This window comes from Condylura cristata, unplaced genomic scaffold (genome assembly GCF_000260355.1).
Source record: "Condylura cristata isolate star-nosed mole 26May11 unplaced genomic scaffold, ConCri1.0 scaffold00012, whole genome shotgun sequence".
NCBI lineage: Eukaryota > Metazoa > Chordata > Mammalia > Eulipotyphla > Talpidae > Condylura > Condylura cristata.
This window is the reverse complement of record NW_004567113.1, coordinates 52,332,946-52,348,995: the sequence shown is the minus strand read 5'-3', so window position 1 is coordinate 52,348,995 and position 16,050 is coordinate 52,332,946. Positions and strand designations below refer to the sequence as shown.

Here is a 16,050-nt window from a genome sequence, read left to right as displayed (position 1 = left end):
AAAGAAAGAAATAGAAGCAGACTAAAATCGCAGTCACTGGAGGCCGCACCTCATCTCCTCCTTCCAAGAGGCTGGAGTCAATCTCTGGAGCCCCCATTTCTTCATATAAAAACCAGGGCGACCATTCACTCATCGGGATGAGAACGATGAGACGCCAGACACTCTCCCTCTGCCCCGGCGGGCCCAGGCCGGGCGTCACGTGCCAGCAGGCCGCTCTGGCAGCCGGTGGAGCAGGAGGCCGCGGGCTCGCTGCCGCCCTCGCTGCCGGTCACTCCCACATGAATGACAGGCGGTGTTTGCAGACGTCATCCCTGCGAGGGGCTCCCCGCCTGCTCCCCTTCCTGTCGCCCCCACCCTCCTCCTCCTCCTCCAGCCAGTCGCCGGCATCATCCAGCAGTTACGTGACGTGCAGACCAGCGCGAGGGAGAGGGGGCTTGAAGGTCCCCCACTATTCCCTTCAACAGCCCATTGTGCTCCCCATCGCACAGGCCATGGGTCACTCAGGCGAAATTACTTGTCCATGGTGAAAGCACAGAGCCAGGGCCAGTTTTGTGTAGCTGTGGAGTGGGGACCCCCAGACCACCCCATGCAGGAATGGCTAACGAGTGCTGGGGGCCCAGGACAGGAGCGCCCCCTCCCGGTCCTCTGGGGAGGGGGAGGTGGTGGCCTGACGGGCAGGTGCAATGCTCGAGGCAGCCCACCTTCAGCTACTGGCAGGAGCCGAAAGGGGGGTGAATGTGAGGGCTGGGGCACCCCAGCCTGCTCTGCCTCCCCAAGGGGGCAGTAGTGACCCTCCATCTGGGGAGACTGCCTGGACCAGGCCCCCATCCCTCACAGGACAGATGGCAGAGACAGGGAGAGAGCCTGGGGCCGTGGGAGGCATCTCCCCACCTTTGAGACCTTTCATTTCTGCGGGGTCCTAATCTCCTCTGTCCTCGCTAGCATTTTAGGCCTAAACCTTTTCAAGCTGGCGGAACAGAAGCGGCCGCTGAAGCCAAGGAGGAAAGGTCGGAAGAAGGTGACAGCCCAGAACCTGGCCGACGGGGACTTGAAGCTGCTGGTGAACATCGTCCGGGCTTACGACATCCCCGTGAGGAAGCCGCCGGCCAGGTGAGGCCTCCAGGCCCCGGGCGTCCCCGCCGGGGGTCCCCCACACACGTGTTCACGCTTGTTTTTAACATGGTTGTCCCGGTGCCTGGGGCTTGGTGGAGTGGGGTGGGGGGTGGGGTCTTGCTGACATCAGCACCTCATTGGTTGCAAGTAGCAGAAGCAGCTTAGCCCGGTTAGGCCAAGTGGGGTTCTCAGGGTACCTCGGACACCTCACGGGCCCCAGGACGGGGGGTCAGGCCATGCCACCCCGCAGACGCACCGCAAAGGCTCCCCCTGGCTTCCCTGCCTGCACCTGCACCTGTCCATGTGATAACTCCCCTCCCAAAGCCCAGAAGCATGGGGAGGGGGGGCTTCTCCACGTGTCTGCCCTTGAGCCCACTGCCTGGCGAGTTCCACAGCCTCACCTGGCCAGGCCGCTCAGCTCCACCCTCAGGGAAGCAGGCTGGGAGACATGGCGCCTCCCCTTTTTATGGAAATGGCCCTAACAAGCAGAGAGCTTTTCCGAGAGGCACTGGGAGGAAACCGGAATTGGGTGGAGGCAGGCCCTGCAGGTCCAAAGCCCCAGATTCCGCTACCTGAGAGAACAGGGTGTCGCTGGGGGGCCAGGAGGCACAGGTCCCCACTCGGGCAGGCCCTGGGACAGGAGGGGAGGCGAGGGGTCTCTGCGTTGTTCTCAGACCTGCAGGCCTGGGGATAGAAAGTGGGGGACCCTGGTAATCACTGTGACCCGGAGCCACAGAAAGCCTTGGGGTGTCGAGCGCCCGGTGTCTGTCCAGAGCCATAGTCAGCAGTGGCCCACAATTCCTGGGGCGCCACCCCCTGCTTGACCCCCAATAGGCTTTCCCTGAGCTCGGTTTCTTTCGTTCATGTCTCCTCTCAGCAAATTCCAGCAGTCTTCCAGGTCTGCAAGGACTTTCAGCGAAAAGCATGGTGCTGCCCCTGGGGCTCAGAGCCCCACCCATGGGGCTGAGCACCCCCTCGGCCAGGTGAGATGCCAGCGCCCACCCTCAGCCCAGACCCAGCCTGCGGGTCTTTGAGAGTCGCCTGGAAACGTCCTGGTGTGTCTTGTGCTTTGCCGTCTTTGAGACACGCTGTTAGCAAAGCTTTTCCAGCTCCGCCGAGCACCACGACTCGGCGCAAGGTTGTGGACTGAGAATCTGCTCTGGTTTTAAGGTTTTAGTACGCCCTTTTGTGGAAGTTTCTTTTCAACGGACCATCTGCCACACAACCACAGCGGAAGGGCCCAACCCCAGCTGGAACGAAGAACTGGAGCTCCCGTTCAGGTAAGGAGGTGTTCCTCGTGAGAACCCCAGGGTATGCCGAGGGGGCGGGAGGAAACGCGGGCTGGGGGAGGTGGACGTCTCTGCAGCCGGGGAGCCCGCGCCCCACACCCCAGGTTTTGTTCCTTGTGCCCCAGCGGATGCCCGTCAAGAGTGAGTGGGGAGAGCGCCCGGCTTGTGAAACACCCCACTTACCTGCGGGCCCTGGCTTCTTGGAGCCCAGACCCTATCCCCACCTCCCCGGCTGTTCCCCGTCCTCACTCATCACCCCAACTCTGGAAGCTTTGCATGTTCCCCTCAGTGCCGCTTAACCTTCACCAGAAACGCGCAGGCCTTTGGCATCTCACCTGGCCGAGGGGGTGCTCAGCCCCATGGGTGGGGCTCTGAGCCCCAGGGGCAGCACCATGCTTTTCGCTGAAAGTCCAAAGGACATGGCTCCAGATCCTGAAGCAGCCTTAGGATCTTAGCCTCCCGCCCAGCGCTCTGCTGTGGTACAGAGGCGCGGGAACCCAGTGACAGGGGAGGCTCGCTGAGCCCTGCGGAATCGGGGACACAGCCAGGACTGGTTAGGTCAGGAGCGAGGGGCAGCCCCCACGTGGCGCTGGGACTCAGAATGAGCTAGGCCAGTGAGGCGCCGTCACCGGTAAGGCAGGAGACCCGGGCACGGTGCCCCGGGATCTGCAGCGTGGCCTGCTGGCACCTGGCCCAGCCGTGGGGGTGTCCCGGGAGCGGACACCAGCCCCTCGCGGCCGACCGATGGACGGGGTGTGGAGGGGGATCCGGGGCCACTCAGGCGGCCCCATGCCCCGACCAGGGCCAGCTCTTCAGCAGCGCTCCTGCGCACACAGAGCCTGCTGAGGCCTGGCCACCCAGGCAGCTCCTCCAGCCACCTGCAAAGCTCCCAGGGGCTGGGCCGGGGGGTGAGTGTCCGTGAGCACGAGGTTCTGCCTCTCTGGCCTCGGTGCCTCCAGGGCAGCGCTCGGCCCCCCCCAGGCACCCCGGGGGGGCGTGGCTCTGCCCCATGTCCTGGGAGGTGGGGCGTGGCTCCAGGGCACCTCGCCTGCTCACGGGCTCCGTCTTGCCCCCTTCCCTGCTGGGCCCACGCCAGGGCTCCCAACGGGGACTACAGCAGCACCAGCCTGCAGTCGGTGAAAGACGACGTGTTCATCAACATTTTTGATGAGGTGCTGTACGAGGTCTTAGAGGTGAGCAGCCGCCGTTCGGGGTCTGCACTTGGGGCCAGGCCTCCCCGCCATGGTGTTCTTCCCAAACGCACTGTCCTTCCAGCTTGGGATGCTCGAGACAGCAGGTGTGAGTGGGGGCGGGAGGAAGAGAACGCGCGCTTTCTTTTTTTTTCAAGATTTATTTGTGCATACAAGAGCTGGGGTGCAGGCCAGGGGTGCAGGGTGGGGGTGTGAGGACTCCCCAGAGACAGAGTGGGGAGCAGAACAGGCAGAGCTACTGAAACACACTGCTGAGGGGTCTGCCAGCCATGTGGTCACTGCCCGGCCGGGGATCGAACCCGTGCTGCAGAGGCTGGCGTAGCACCGTGCCCTTAACCCCTGCTCCACCAGGGAGGCCTCGAGAACGCACTTTTTTAAAAATTTCTAGCCATGGGCCTGCTCTTCGCACATAGCCTTGTTGGCTCTAGCTAACTCTGTGCTCATTAAATCTCCCATTTACTAACGAGGAAACTGAGGCTCAGGGGTTCAGTGGCCTTCCTGGGTTCAGAACTGTCACCAGAATATAACGTAGGTCTGTCAGCTACGCCTGCATGCTTGCAGCGAACAGCCTTGTGCTCTCCCGCCTCTGAATCCCGGACGGGGCCCGAGTCCATGCCCAGTGACTCCTTCTCACCCTCCTTAGGACGACCGTGAGCGCAGCAGCAGAATCCACAGCCGCATCGAGAGGCACTGGCTGGGATGCGTGAAAATCCCGTTCAGCACCATCTACTTCCAAGCCAGGGTGAGCACCCTAACTGCAGAATCCCGCAGGGCGGGAAGGGCCCTCCTTTCTCCCGTGAAGCTTCCTTTGTGGGCTTCCGCCCGGTGCTGACGGCCCTCCGCCCAGCCGCCTCGGAAGGACGGAAGCCACCGACCTGTCCTGTCCGCGACTAATTGACAGCGTGCTTCCTCAGACCGGGCAGCTGACGTGGGACCGTTCCCATCTGAGAACTCTCCAGTCGTTTCAGTAGACGTGAAGGAGAAGGGGGCGGTCGTGGCTGCCTGTAAAGGGTGCAGTCACGGCACGGGGCTGTAGCCTGCTGGGCTTTCGCGACTCCGGCTGCTTCCACAGCGCCGGCCCGAAACCCTCAGCCTTTCTGAACTTGTGGCTAACTTAGGCCACTTAACAGAGCCCCTCACCCTCCGCCCGGCTGCCCTTTACCAAGCACCTGCTGTGTGTACAGTGCACCGCTAGACATCCACGCTGGGGATGCAAAGGGGTGTGAGGCCCAGACCCCACTTCAGAGAGCCCCCCCCGAGGCCCTGTGATAGCAAGGCCGGCGATGGTGTCGTGTAAGGGAGACTATGGAGAGGCCGCCTGCCTGACCTGAACCTTGGAGAACGTTCTGAACTGGGGGGGGGGGGCTCATTTCCGCACGGACACCAGCTCGCTCCTGCCGTGCGTGTCTGCCGCACGGCTCCTGCCCTCGGGGCTTGTACCCCTTGGCAGGTACATCACTGTCTCCTTCTTTTCAAGATTGATTTATTTATGCTTCTGAGAGCTGGGGTACACGACAGCAGTGTGGGGAGTGAGAGGATCCACCAGAGACAGAGTGGGGAGCAGAACAGGCAGATGGATGAAGGGGAGCAGCGGGCGGCTCAGGAGAGGTCTGCCGTGCCACGTGGGTCACCTCCCTGGCCGGGGATCGAACTCGTGCTGCAGTGGCCACAGCCAGCTTCCTAGTGCTGCGCTTTAACCCGTGGTGCCACCAGGGAGGGCCCCAACTGTCCCTTTCTAAAGATGGTCGGTGTCTCCTTTTTTAAGATGGCACTTGGAGCCGGACCCGGGGTGAACCCAGGCCTACAGCCGGTGCATACCCAACGCCTGTTAGCGCCAGACTAACACATTGCTCATTAAATCTCCAGTTTACTGACGCTGAGATCCAGGGGTGGACAAACTCAGCGTTCACGTGCAAAGCTAGTTCATGGCTACTGGGCCATGGCGTTCCAGGGGCCTGGACTACTTTTGCACGTGAATGCTGAGTTTGGGGGGGACAGGGAGGGCTCCCCGTGGGCTGGGGGCCCCGAGCGCCTGTCTGAGCAGCTTTTATTGAAGGCTGCCAGGAGCTGGACTGCTGCTGGACCACCACCCGGCTGTTTACTGAGTGGCATTTTCTTCACAGATTGATGGAACGTTTAAAATTGACATCCCCCCAGTTCTCCTGGGCTACAGCAAGGAGCGGGCCGCCATTATGGAGCGGGGTTTCGAACACGTCCGAAGCCTGAGTGACGGCTCCTACCTCACCCTCTTCATCACCATGGAGCCTCAGCTGGTTCCTGGGGAGCCGGTGCGAGAAAAGGTAACGGGACCCCTTCTCTGGCAAGGAGCCGCTGGGTCCCAGCAGGAGGGGCGGGGGCCGCTGCCGGCCACGTGAGACGGTGTGTGGGTTTGTCCTGCTCGGAGCCAGGGGCGAGGAGGCAGCAGCCTGAGCTTCCAGGCAGGGCAAGACAAACAGCAGCAGGCTTTGCTTTTTCTCAAAGGGAAGAATGCGAAATCTGCTGCTAGAAAAGCAGCTGGCTCTTTGTCCGCACGGATGTCCTGTGTCCACCCTGTGTCGCCGCAGAGGTCCGCCCCCAAATCTATCTCACACCCCTGGCGTGGCTCTCCGGCTCCAGAGAGAGCCCAGAGGACCCTGCATGGAGGGGGCATGGGGGGGGCAGAAGGTGAGAGGGGGGACCCCAGGTCCCGTCCGCTCTCTTCAGGGCACGACACTGGCGTTTAAAGAGCTCTGGGAGGAATCTCCAGACCCGCCACTTGGCGCCAGTCTTTCCAGCTGGTGGGTGTGGACACTGGGTGATGATGCAAAGACCCAGCTGCGGGGACGCCCCGTGAGAATACACGAGGCTCTGGGAGATGCTCCACCCTCCCTGCCCACAAGGGCCTCCCTGATTTCCTCGGGTGCAGCCATCAAATTAAAAAGAGCAGCAGTCTGGTTCCACTGTGGAGAGTCAAGGACTCTCAGGACATTCCAGATCCTCTCCAAAGTCCGGCAAGATAGTAGCAGGCTTTCTGCTTGCTCATTCATTTACTCAGCCGTGTTCTCAGTCATTTACTCTGTGTGGGGCAGGACTCTTGGTGTTGGGAATTAAAAAACCGAGATCGAAACAAAACCCTGACTTCAGGAATCTAGCTCCACGGGGAGACAGACTAAACAAACACAAAGAGTCACTGGATTCATTTCCTTCCTCAAAAAAAAAAAAGAAAAAAAAAAGAAATATTTCGAGAACTACCCAGAATCTAATTCTACTTAAGCAGTAATTTTTTTCAATATAATAGTTTGTTTTTACATCATTTTGTGTCTCTTTCCATCTCAGTTGTAATCCCCGTGGGCTAAAAGCTAATTTTCTTAAATGAAATGTTGACATTCACTCAGAGGATAAAGAATTGAGCCAGTTAAGGATCTTTCCATTTCATGTTGTACATTTTTATCCTGTAACCACAAAAGTTTTATAAAAATGTTTTTCTGCCATTTCCTTTGCAATGGCTGGAGAGCAGGCAGTGATAACCTGTCCAAAGGACAAATTTTGTTTTGCCTCATCTACCTCAAGACACTTTTTTAAAACTCTGAGGGACAGACCAACTTCAGGTGGGTAACTTCCCGGGACCTGACGTTCAACAAGGCGACCGCAGTGGACAGTCCTGTATATTCACAGATGACTGACAGAGCAGATTTCTCATCCCAAGGGAAAAACACAGTGGTGACTGGGCGAGGGGACCCATTTTACTCAGCGTACGGTCGGAATCACTTCACAGTATACACACAGACCGAGTCACGATGCCTGTGTAACTGTGTCATGTCTCAATCATCTCAGTGAGACGAGAAAAACAGCCCTGGGGACGGCTGGCTCCTCTCGGGTCAGAGAACCACTCGGAATAGCTATGATGCACTTGGCCTTTCCGGTTCTGCCGCCTTCCTCCTGAGATCCATTGCATCACATGTGACACTGATTAGGGGTTTGAAACCTTTCAGCAGATCCGTGCGCATCTGTAACACAGTGGACTTTGGCAGGAGTTGCTGAAGCTTTGCGCTTGACGTCTGAGTTTACCGGGCCCCTCTCCCCTCTAACACCAGCAACAAAATGTTCGTAAGGCTCCCGCTCTTGGTTTCATCCACCCGGGTGACACACCCCAGCTTACTCAGCCAGCGCTTTCCACATGGCTGCTTGCCTTTCCCCCACTCCCATGCAGGATATGCCAAGTCTTTAATGAACCTGTGTAATCTGGGGGTTATTATAAGGACCATTCACTGGAGCTGTGGGCAGGCCAGTCAGGCAGCGCTGTTTACTGAGACCCCCTCAGTCACCCCGGCAGGTCCCTCAGCTCCTGTCGACCGGGGGGGCCGAGGGGTCCTGCCGTGTCTCTGACCACCCCGTGTAAACGTCTCCGTCTCTTTTCTTTTCAAAGTTTGATTCTCAGGAAGATGAGAAATTGCTTCAAGCAGCAGAGAACTTTCAAGCTGAATGTGCTTTGAAGTTTCCAAGCCGCCAGTGCCTGACCACCGTGATTGACATCAGCGGGGAAACGGTCTTTGTTACTCGCTACCTCAAGCCTCTGAACCCGCCCCAGGAGCTCCTGGCCGCCCACCCCAGCGACCCACAGGCCACGGCGGTGAGTCCCCCGAGGAGGCCGTGGTGCGGGCCCCAGGAGCGAAACTGCAGCCAGATCGGGGTGACGAGACCCAGGTCGCAACTCTTTTAAACCACGAGGCTTTTTCCCCTAGGAGGAGAATGAAAACCCTTAGTTCCTCCTTTCGGCGGACGCTCTGAGCGCCCAGACTGGATGGGGTGCGGGGACGGGGCAGCTGGCGTGCCCCCAGGGGCGCGGGGGCTGTGGGTTCGCTCGCAGGACAGCGCGTGGCCTACCCGGTTCCGCTTTCCTCTGTCGATGGTTTTTGAAGCTCCTCGTGTCCCAGGAGCTGCTGGCTCGCTACGTGTCCCTGATCCCTTTCCTGCCGGACGCCGTTTCCTTCGCCGGGGTCTGTGACCTGTGGAGCACGTCTGACGTAAGTCGTCCCCCTCCGGCCGGCCCCCGCCCCGGGTCAGTGCGGGAACCTACGTGGCTGTCCGCCTGGCAGGATGGCCGAAGTCTGACTTAGGTCTCTTCCTGAGGCGGTTTTCCCAAAGTGCGGTTTGCAGAAAGTTACTAATTTGCACAAAGAGTAAGAAGAGCAAAAACCAGACACTTGGGATGTCTCAGGGCTACCTTAGCGACACCCCAGCCTTTCTCACCGAGTCGGTCTCGTAGCGCCACGCCACGCCCAGCCCACGCCCCTGGCCGGGCTCCCCTGTGGGGCTGTCTCCGTGCCCACCTAGAGGCGGGCAGGGGAGGGTCTGGCGCTGCCTCCCGGGCCTCAGTCCAGCTGGGCAGCCCCGGCCTCCCCGACACAGGGCACAAGCCGGGTGTCGTCTGCCCTGGCCTCACGTCGAGCTGTTGCAGAAACGGGGCGGTTGGTTACACGCCCTTCCTTGTGAAGGGTAGCCAGCCCGAGCGGAGCAGTCTGAGGTTCACTTCTAAAGTGCCTGTTCCCCGATATATTTTGGCCTGATCCCTGCTGTCTTAGAGACGAAATGACACCACCCGGGGCGACCAGAAGACACAACAGCGTGGGCCATCCCCGGGCCTGGTTGGAGTGGCCGAGGCGTGAACGTGTGCCTCTTTTTCTTTCTGGCAGCAATTTCTGGATCTCCTGGCGGGAGATGAAGAGGAGCACGCGGTGCTACTGTGTAATTACTTTCTCTCCCTGGGCAAAAAGGCCTGGCTGGCCATGGGCAGTGCGATTCCCGAGGTAAGGCCCTGGGCGGTCGGCGGGGCTGGGCGGGCCGGCCCGCCGTGTGGCCAGGGCAGGACTTAGGTCCCTAACGACCCCCCGAGCACCAAGGATAGGCAGCGACAACCACGGAGACAGGCCAGGAAGCGGTTCTGAGCGGTAGCCAGGCGCTGCAGAGGCTTCAGGTTTTGGGGCCAATCTGAGCTCTTTGCAGTCCCCAGCCCCGGCCTGGCTCTGTCTCCTCCTGCCCATGGCCTCAGACGCCCCCTTCTGTGGTCAGCCTAAGGCGTGATGGGGGTCCCGGAAGCACGCCCGCCGACCCCGTCGCTGCAGGCAGAGCTCGCAGCCCCGGGCGACGCTCTGAGCTGCTGCGGGTGGAGCGCATCCCTGCACTGGGAGGCCCGGGACGCGGGGGCTGCTGAAGTCTGTTTCCCAGCCCACTGCCCACGTCCCTAAGTTGGAGGCATGTTGGGTCATTTGGGACATAAAAGCTTCACATGGGTAAGGCAGCCTACCCACAGGGGCAGAAATCTGCACCTCGGGAGGGAGCCCCGAGGCCCCAGGGAGCCTGGGCAGGTGAGCTGGGCAGGTAGGGTCACGCCTGCATCCTGACCCCTCCCAACCCGCCGGCGCGTGGAGGGCCCGAGGCCGGAGGGCAGAGCTGCTCGGCAGTGGGCTGTGTGGCTCAGCAGTCAGCGCGCTGGGCCGCGTGAGGAACTGGGGGTCGTGGTTCTTGCTCCACCTTCCCCAAACAGCTATTGTGAGCATCGAATGAAATCATTTGTGACGATAAACGAACAAATGCTCACTTTAAAAAAAAAAGGATCCAATCACGTCTAGGATGCCAACCAAAAGGTCAAGTCCCTCTTCAGGCTCCAGCCGCCCCGGCCCTTCCCGAGACTTGTTGACGGTGTGTTGAAATCTCAGGCCGTTGCCGCAACTGCAAGGTGACCGAGGCGGGGTGGTGTCAGCTGCCGCCTCCGGCAGACAGTACTCCGCCTCGACCGGCCCCCAAGTACCCAACGCCCAGTGTACCGACTCTCAAGAAAGAATACTTCTGGAGGGCTGCTCAGCCAGTCCCGAGTGCGCGGTCAGGGATGTGCCCACTTCGCCCCCTCTGCAGGATTTTGCAACGACCATTTTATTTTCACATCACGTGCAACCTAGAACATCAAACTCATTTCGACACTAGCCATGGATTTTAGAATTGACTTATGATGACTCCTCGGTGCCAGCGACTCTTAACCGGCACGACTGGCTGGAAAATGTTTTGATGGCTCTTTCCTTTAGGGTCCAACCGCCTATGTGGTGACTCGAGAGCAAGGCCATTACCTGATATGGAATCCCTGCAGCGGCCACTGTTATGGACAGTATGACACCTTCTGTCCCTTAAAAAGTGTGGGCTGTTTAATTGGCCCCGATAACGTAAGTGTTATCATTTCTTCTGAAGTATGGTCAGTTTTCTTTTTCCCTTTGGCCTACTGACTGAAATAGTGTTTTATGCATTAACAAATGCATTTACACATGTACATGGTCGTATGTACTGAAGAGGGAGGTGCCGAGCGCAGTGGCGGAACTGAGCTCGATAGAACTTTCAGGCGCACTGGTCCCCGACCCTACAGAGAAGAGGGGTGAGTCAGAGGGACGCGCTACGGTGGCTTAAAGCCTCGTGCTCAGTGCCGGGAGCCTGTGGGGCACAGAGGTCAGCACCTGGGCAGGCTGACGTCTGCGTTTTTGGGACTCCCAGGTGCGCCGGGGGTTCTGGCTGCACCAGTTCTGGGTCACCGGTTTTGACGGGTACCGGCCGTGGTGCAAACCATGAGTTACAGGGTCAGTGTCTGGGCCTAAACCCCGGCTTCCGCTGGCTAGTGGTGAGCTCTTGTCTTTTTCAGATTTGGTTTAACATCCAACGATACGATTCCCCACTAAGGATAAGTTTTGACGTCGCCAAGCCCAAGTTCTGGAAACCCTTCTTTTCAAGAAACCTTCCATATCCAGGCCTTTCCAGTGTTCAGGTATTACCTTATTTTATTAACAGTTAGGTGTAGACAAAGAGATTGAGAGTGTGAAGTCATTAAGCTAGTAGTCAATTTTCTGACCCTGGATTCTGCTCCAAAACAGTCTCAATAGGAGACTCACAACAGAAATATATCTGTACGATCTAAGCCATCAACACCATGATCAATATACATAAAAAAAAATCTATTAGGAATCTATCACAACTTCTATTTGATTTTTTTTTAGTTCTGGCCCCAATTCATAAATGAGGCCCATGGCTGCTACTGAAGCCTGAGCTCAGACTGCGGGCTGGACCCTCTGGGGTGCTCATAAAATTAATCTAGGGGTCCTGGCCAGCCTCGTTTGTATGAGAATTATTCACGACGACTTTCCATTTGGTGGCTAGGTGTGTGTGTGTGCATACTGGTGTGCCGCATAAAAGGTATTTCTTACTGTGGACAAACCTTTCAAAAAAAAATTTTTTTAAGACCCTGTCCTGGAGAAAACCTCCCACGCATACAGTGACACGCGCGAGCGATTTGCATCCTGTTTGCAGGCGGCCGCCCAGGAACGGGAACAGCAGAGATTGTGGGGCGTAAGGAAGGGCATTCTCTAATCACAGGCTCAGGAAGCGTCTGCGCACTGCTGGGGAAGACATATTTGTAGTGAGCCACAAACGCACCTTTCTATGAGCCCGGCTGCCGGGGGCTGTGGCGGAGGGCGACTGAAGTGCGTGTGTCTCGGAAGGTGCCAGGCTGTAGTCCCCAAACTACAGTTACGGAAAAGACCACAAGTCAAAGTCGGGGGAGGCGCGGTGGGGGCTCCGCCGAGGGCCACCGGGGAGTGTGGCGTGAGCGGGCTGAAAGACCCCGAGTCGGGAGTGAAATGCAGAAGGAACGGCACATCCCCGCACCTGTGAGGTCTTAATGAAAGGGTCCTGAGGACTTTGGCCTGAAATTGTGTAATCCCAAAAAATACCTAGAAGGGGATGCACATTTACTCAAGCTGCGCCCCCGCAACCAAGCATCACCGAGCTGCTTCCTCTCTTACAGCCAGAAGAACTCGCTTACCAGCGCGCGGACAGGGAGGCCGCCGCCGAGCTGCAGGACAGGTGACTGAGGCCGCAGCCCGCCGCGTTCTCCCCGGGAGCGCACGCCAGGCCAGGCAGTTCTGAGCCTGCGCCAACACGCTTGAACGTGTGTTTGTAGGTCCCGGGTACAGATGACGGACGAGATCTCCAAACCCCACGGCCCCGGGAGAGGCTTTGGCGGCAGCGGGGCGCGCGCAGGCAGCGCCCCGAAAGCGTCGCCCGGGATTAGGGCCCGACGGCGTGTTCTTGCGAGTCTTGTTCAGACATATAATCCTCGGCTTAAATGCACTTCTCTTGTCCAATGAGTGGCTTAAAGAGCCTCGGTTCGTTTAAAAACCTGATCCACCGAGGAGGCTGCGCGCCCGTCACTGCAGAGCCGGGCTTCCCAGCACCTGAGCAGCCGCATCTGCCGCTGTGGGGGGGTGACGCTCGAGGGGCCACGCACTCACTCAGCGTTGGGGGCGCTCTCTGACTCTAGCCGGTGCCTGTGCCCCCCTGCTACTGTAACAAGCTGTGGGAAGGGCAGGCTGGCCTGCCGGGGCTAGCCGGGACTCCTTCGCAGGCGGCATTACCAGAAAATGCCCGTCTTGTCTGAGCAACAAGCCGAGAGCAAGTCCCTCTCCCAATCTTTTGTTTCTTCTAATACTGGCGTCAGGATACTAACGCCTACACTCAGGGCACTTATTTCTCCTGCACGACAAAGTGCGAGGCAGTGCATCCTCTTTCTTATTCAGACCACCCTGCAACTCCAAACGCGAGTGGGTGTTCCACGCCTACAGCAGGTCCCAACCGGCAGCGGGGGGCGGGCTGCGTCCCAAATCTGTGCACTTGTGGAGGGAGGTGCTCAGCCTTTGGAACTGAAGCAGTTTCTGTTCCAATCCCCGCTTCCCAGTGCTCAAACTGTCCCTTCAAAACTAAGTGTGAACGATGCCTCACCTCACAGGATTACAGTTCAAATTAAATAAACATGTGTAAGCAGCAGTTAGCACAGCCCCTGGAAGCCAGGGTCCCACCGAGGGTAGCGCAGCTCCTTCAGCTTGCCTAAGTCTCCCGACTGCAGGGCCTGCTACGCTGACTTCACAGCGCAGTATCAAAAATGAAGTGGCAATGATGGCTACCTAAGGGAGGTGTAAGGCCGCTCGGGAAAGCGATCCCCGCCAGTAGGAGTCACGGGGGGGCCGGATAAGCATGCGACAATCACAGAGCCCTGCACACAGCTTTCAGCACGAGCCCCCAGCCCTCGTGTCACCGGAACAAAGTGACGCCACAGCTCGCGAGGGTAAGGGTCTCTTGCTGGGCCTCTCGCGCCCAGCCCGCCCCTGGCGACTGAGGACCTACGCAGGGCGCGTCCCGGGCACCTCTGTGCCGCCGCCCCGCTCCCCACCCCCGCCACGCTCGGCCCTGGCCACCAAAACCGGGCTTTGTTTTTTTCTGAACAGAATTGAAAAAGCGCTGAAAGACAAAATCATGGCCTGGCGGCCGCGCCACCTGACCCGCTGGAACAGGCACTGCACCTCCGCCCTGCGCCACTTCCTGCCCCTGCTGGAGCGGAGCCAGGGGGAGGAGGTGGAGGACGACCACCGCGCCGAGCTGCTCCGGCAGCTGGGAGACTACAGGGTGAGCGAGCGGGCACGGGCGAGCGTCAGTGTGCTGGGCAGCTGGGGCCTCGCTGGCTGACCTAGCAGTGAAGGGCAAACCGGGGCTGTAAAATGAACGCCCCCTCGGGTGAGGAAAGGGCCCTTCACAGGCCACGTTCCGAACGCTCGCGCCGCTGAAGCTGGGCTCGACAGCCCGAGCAGGGCAGTCTCCAGTGAGTCTGCCCGGCGGCTACGGCTTTACACTGGCTGCTGTCCAGGCTGAGGGAAACGCTCGCGTGGCCGTGAACCGGGACCCGCCCCGCCCGGGGCGGCGCATCGCACCGCACACCTTCGCCGCGGCGTGGGCCCAGCGGGCAGGAGCCGGGAGGGCGTTTCTCGGACTGACACTTACCCGTTAGCGTCTACAGCCAGGTTTCCAGCCAGGGCGTTTTCCGCTCCGCCGTAGTCAGATCAGAGATGCGCGCAGTAAAGGCCGTGTCTGGCGGGGCGGCGGCTCCCCGCGCACCCCGCTCTGCCCGCGTGCCCTCGCCCGCAGTTCTCTTGGGGACAGGCCGGCGGCTGCCGGCAGTACCCACGTCCACACCGCCTCTCCTCTGGGGGCGCCCCTGCCGAGAGCCGGCAGGCCCGCCCGGCCCCGCGCTCACCTGACCACGTGCCCGTCCGGCCAGGCCGTGCCCCGGGGCGGGGGTGTGCGCCCCGGGGCTTGCCCTGGGTTCCTGGCGTCCCACGAGTGACGATGCCAGTGGGGGTGTCAGGGCACCGGGCGGGACCTGTCCGTGTCTCCGACCCCAGTCGCTGTGCTAGCAACTGCAGGGGTCAGACCACCTGTCTGTAGAGGGAAGTGCTGGAAGGAGCGAGTGACTGGAATCGCAGAGGACTCCTAGGAGGGAGAACTGCAGGCCCCTGGGTAAGGAAGGAATACAGAGAAAGCCAAAGCTTTGTTAATGACTATCTTGTTTTCTCCCTTCAGTTCTCTGGATTTCCCCTTCACATGCCCTACTCTGAAATGAAGCCTCTAATCGAAGCCGTGTACAGCACTGGAGTGCATAACATCGACGTTCCCAATGTCGAATTTGCATTAGCTGTGTATGTCCACCCCTACCCCAAAAACGTGCTGTCTGTCTGGATCTATGTCGCCTCCCTCATTCGCAACAGGTGACTTTTTCATGGTACTTTCAGGTATACTTTTTTTTTTTATATCATGTGAAAACGGATGTGATCTAGATCACATCAGAAGAGAGAAAATATTTGCAAATTATGAAATAAAATTATCCTTTCCAAATGTGCCAAGCGCACGCTTCTCTTTGGTGGCCTGCTTGTCTGCCTCACTGGCCCAGTCCAGGGCCACAGTCCCCTCCCCGCCCTCGGAGGCCGGGCCTGAGCTATGTGCCTGTCCAGCAGTACACCGGTCACGCCTTTAACACCCAGGGAGAGAGAGGAGGAACTACTATGCAATGAGAGATTTTTATTGCTAATACTGAACCCCCCTCCTCAGACCGAAAGGGTGAGCAAGTGTGCACATGCCAGACAGCCCCACCGAAGCAACAGAGCCTGGGGACGGTATTGAAACGTTGTCCTAAACGGCCTTTTAAGAAGGGACAAGGAGGCTTCGCTCCTCTCTAGGCCACAAAAGGATGAGAAGATGGGGTGGCTCTGTAGACTAAAAGCAGCAAGACCAGAGGGAGGGCAGCCAGCACCCCCATCCTGTACCTCCCACCCCCCCTTCAACTGAGAGAAGCAGCTCTGCAGGGTCCCCCAGTGTGGCGCTCTGCCCCAGTGACTCAGGCTTGGACATACTCTGAAATATACACGAAGCCATTAAAGACACGAAACGGGCCCTGCCCTCCCCGGTGGCGCAGCAGGTTAAAGCACAGCACTAAGACGCTAACGCCGCTTCTGCATGAGTTTGATTTCCGCCTGCCCCAGGTGACCCCCAGGGCGCGGCAGACCTCTCCTGACCCGCCCGCTGCTCCCCTCAGCAGT

The 16,050-nt window shown here is 59.1% G+C and overlaps 1 protein-coding gene across 1 annotated transcript in view; it reads left to right on the top strand.

Moving 5' to 3' along the window:
* The window catches only part of CC2D2A (coiled-coil and C2 domain containing 2A), a 145,251-nt gene extending 129,702 nt beyond the window's left edge, over positions 1-15,549 (top strand). Inside the window, exons 23-36 of the mRNA XM_012724039.1 lie at positions 943-1,110; positions 1,991-2,096; positions 2,284-2,393; positions 3,499-3,595; positions 4,257-4,355; positions 5,737-5,913; positions 8,019-8,222; positions 8,527-8,616; positions 9,286-9,399; positions 10,672-10,806; positions 11,274-11,396; positions 12,432-12,490; positions 13,909-14,086; positions 15,038-15,549. Of these exons, the coding sequence (XP_012579493.1) occupies positions 943-1,110; positions 1,991-2,096; positions 2,284-2,393; positions 3,499-3,595; positions 4,257-4,355; positions 5,737-5,913; positions 8,019-8,222; positions 8,527-8,616; positions 9,286-9,399; positions 10,672-10,806; positions 11,274-11,396; positions 12,432-12,490; positions 13,909-14,086; positions 15,038-15,226 (1,849 nt within the window). The 3' untranslated portion in view covers positions 15,227-15,549. The remainder of the gene's footprint in view (positions 1-942; positions 1,111-1,990; positions 2,097-2,283; positions 2,394-3,498; positions 3,596-4,256; positions 4,356-5,736; positions 5,914-8,018; positions 8,223-8,526; positions 8,617-9,285; positions 9,400-10,671; positions 10,807-11,273; positions 11,397-12,431; positions 12,491-13,908; positions 14,087-15,037) is intronic.
* Positions 15,550-16,050: the final 501 nt, after the last annotated feature.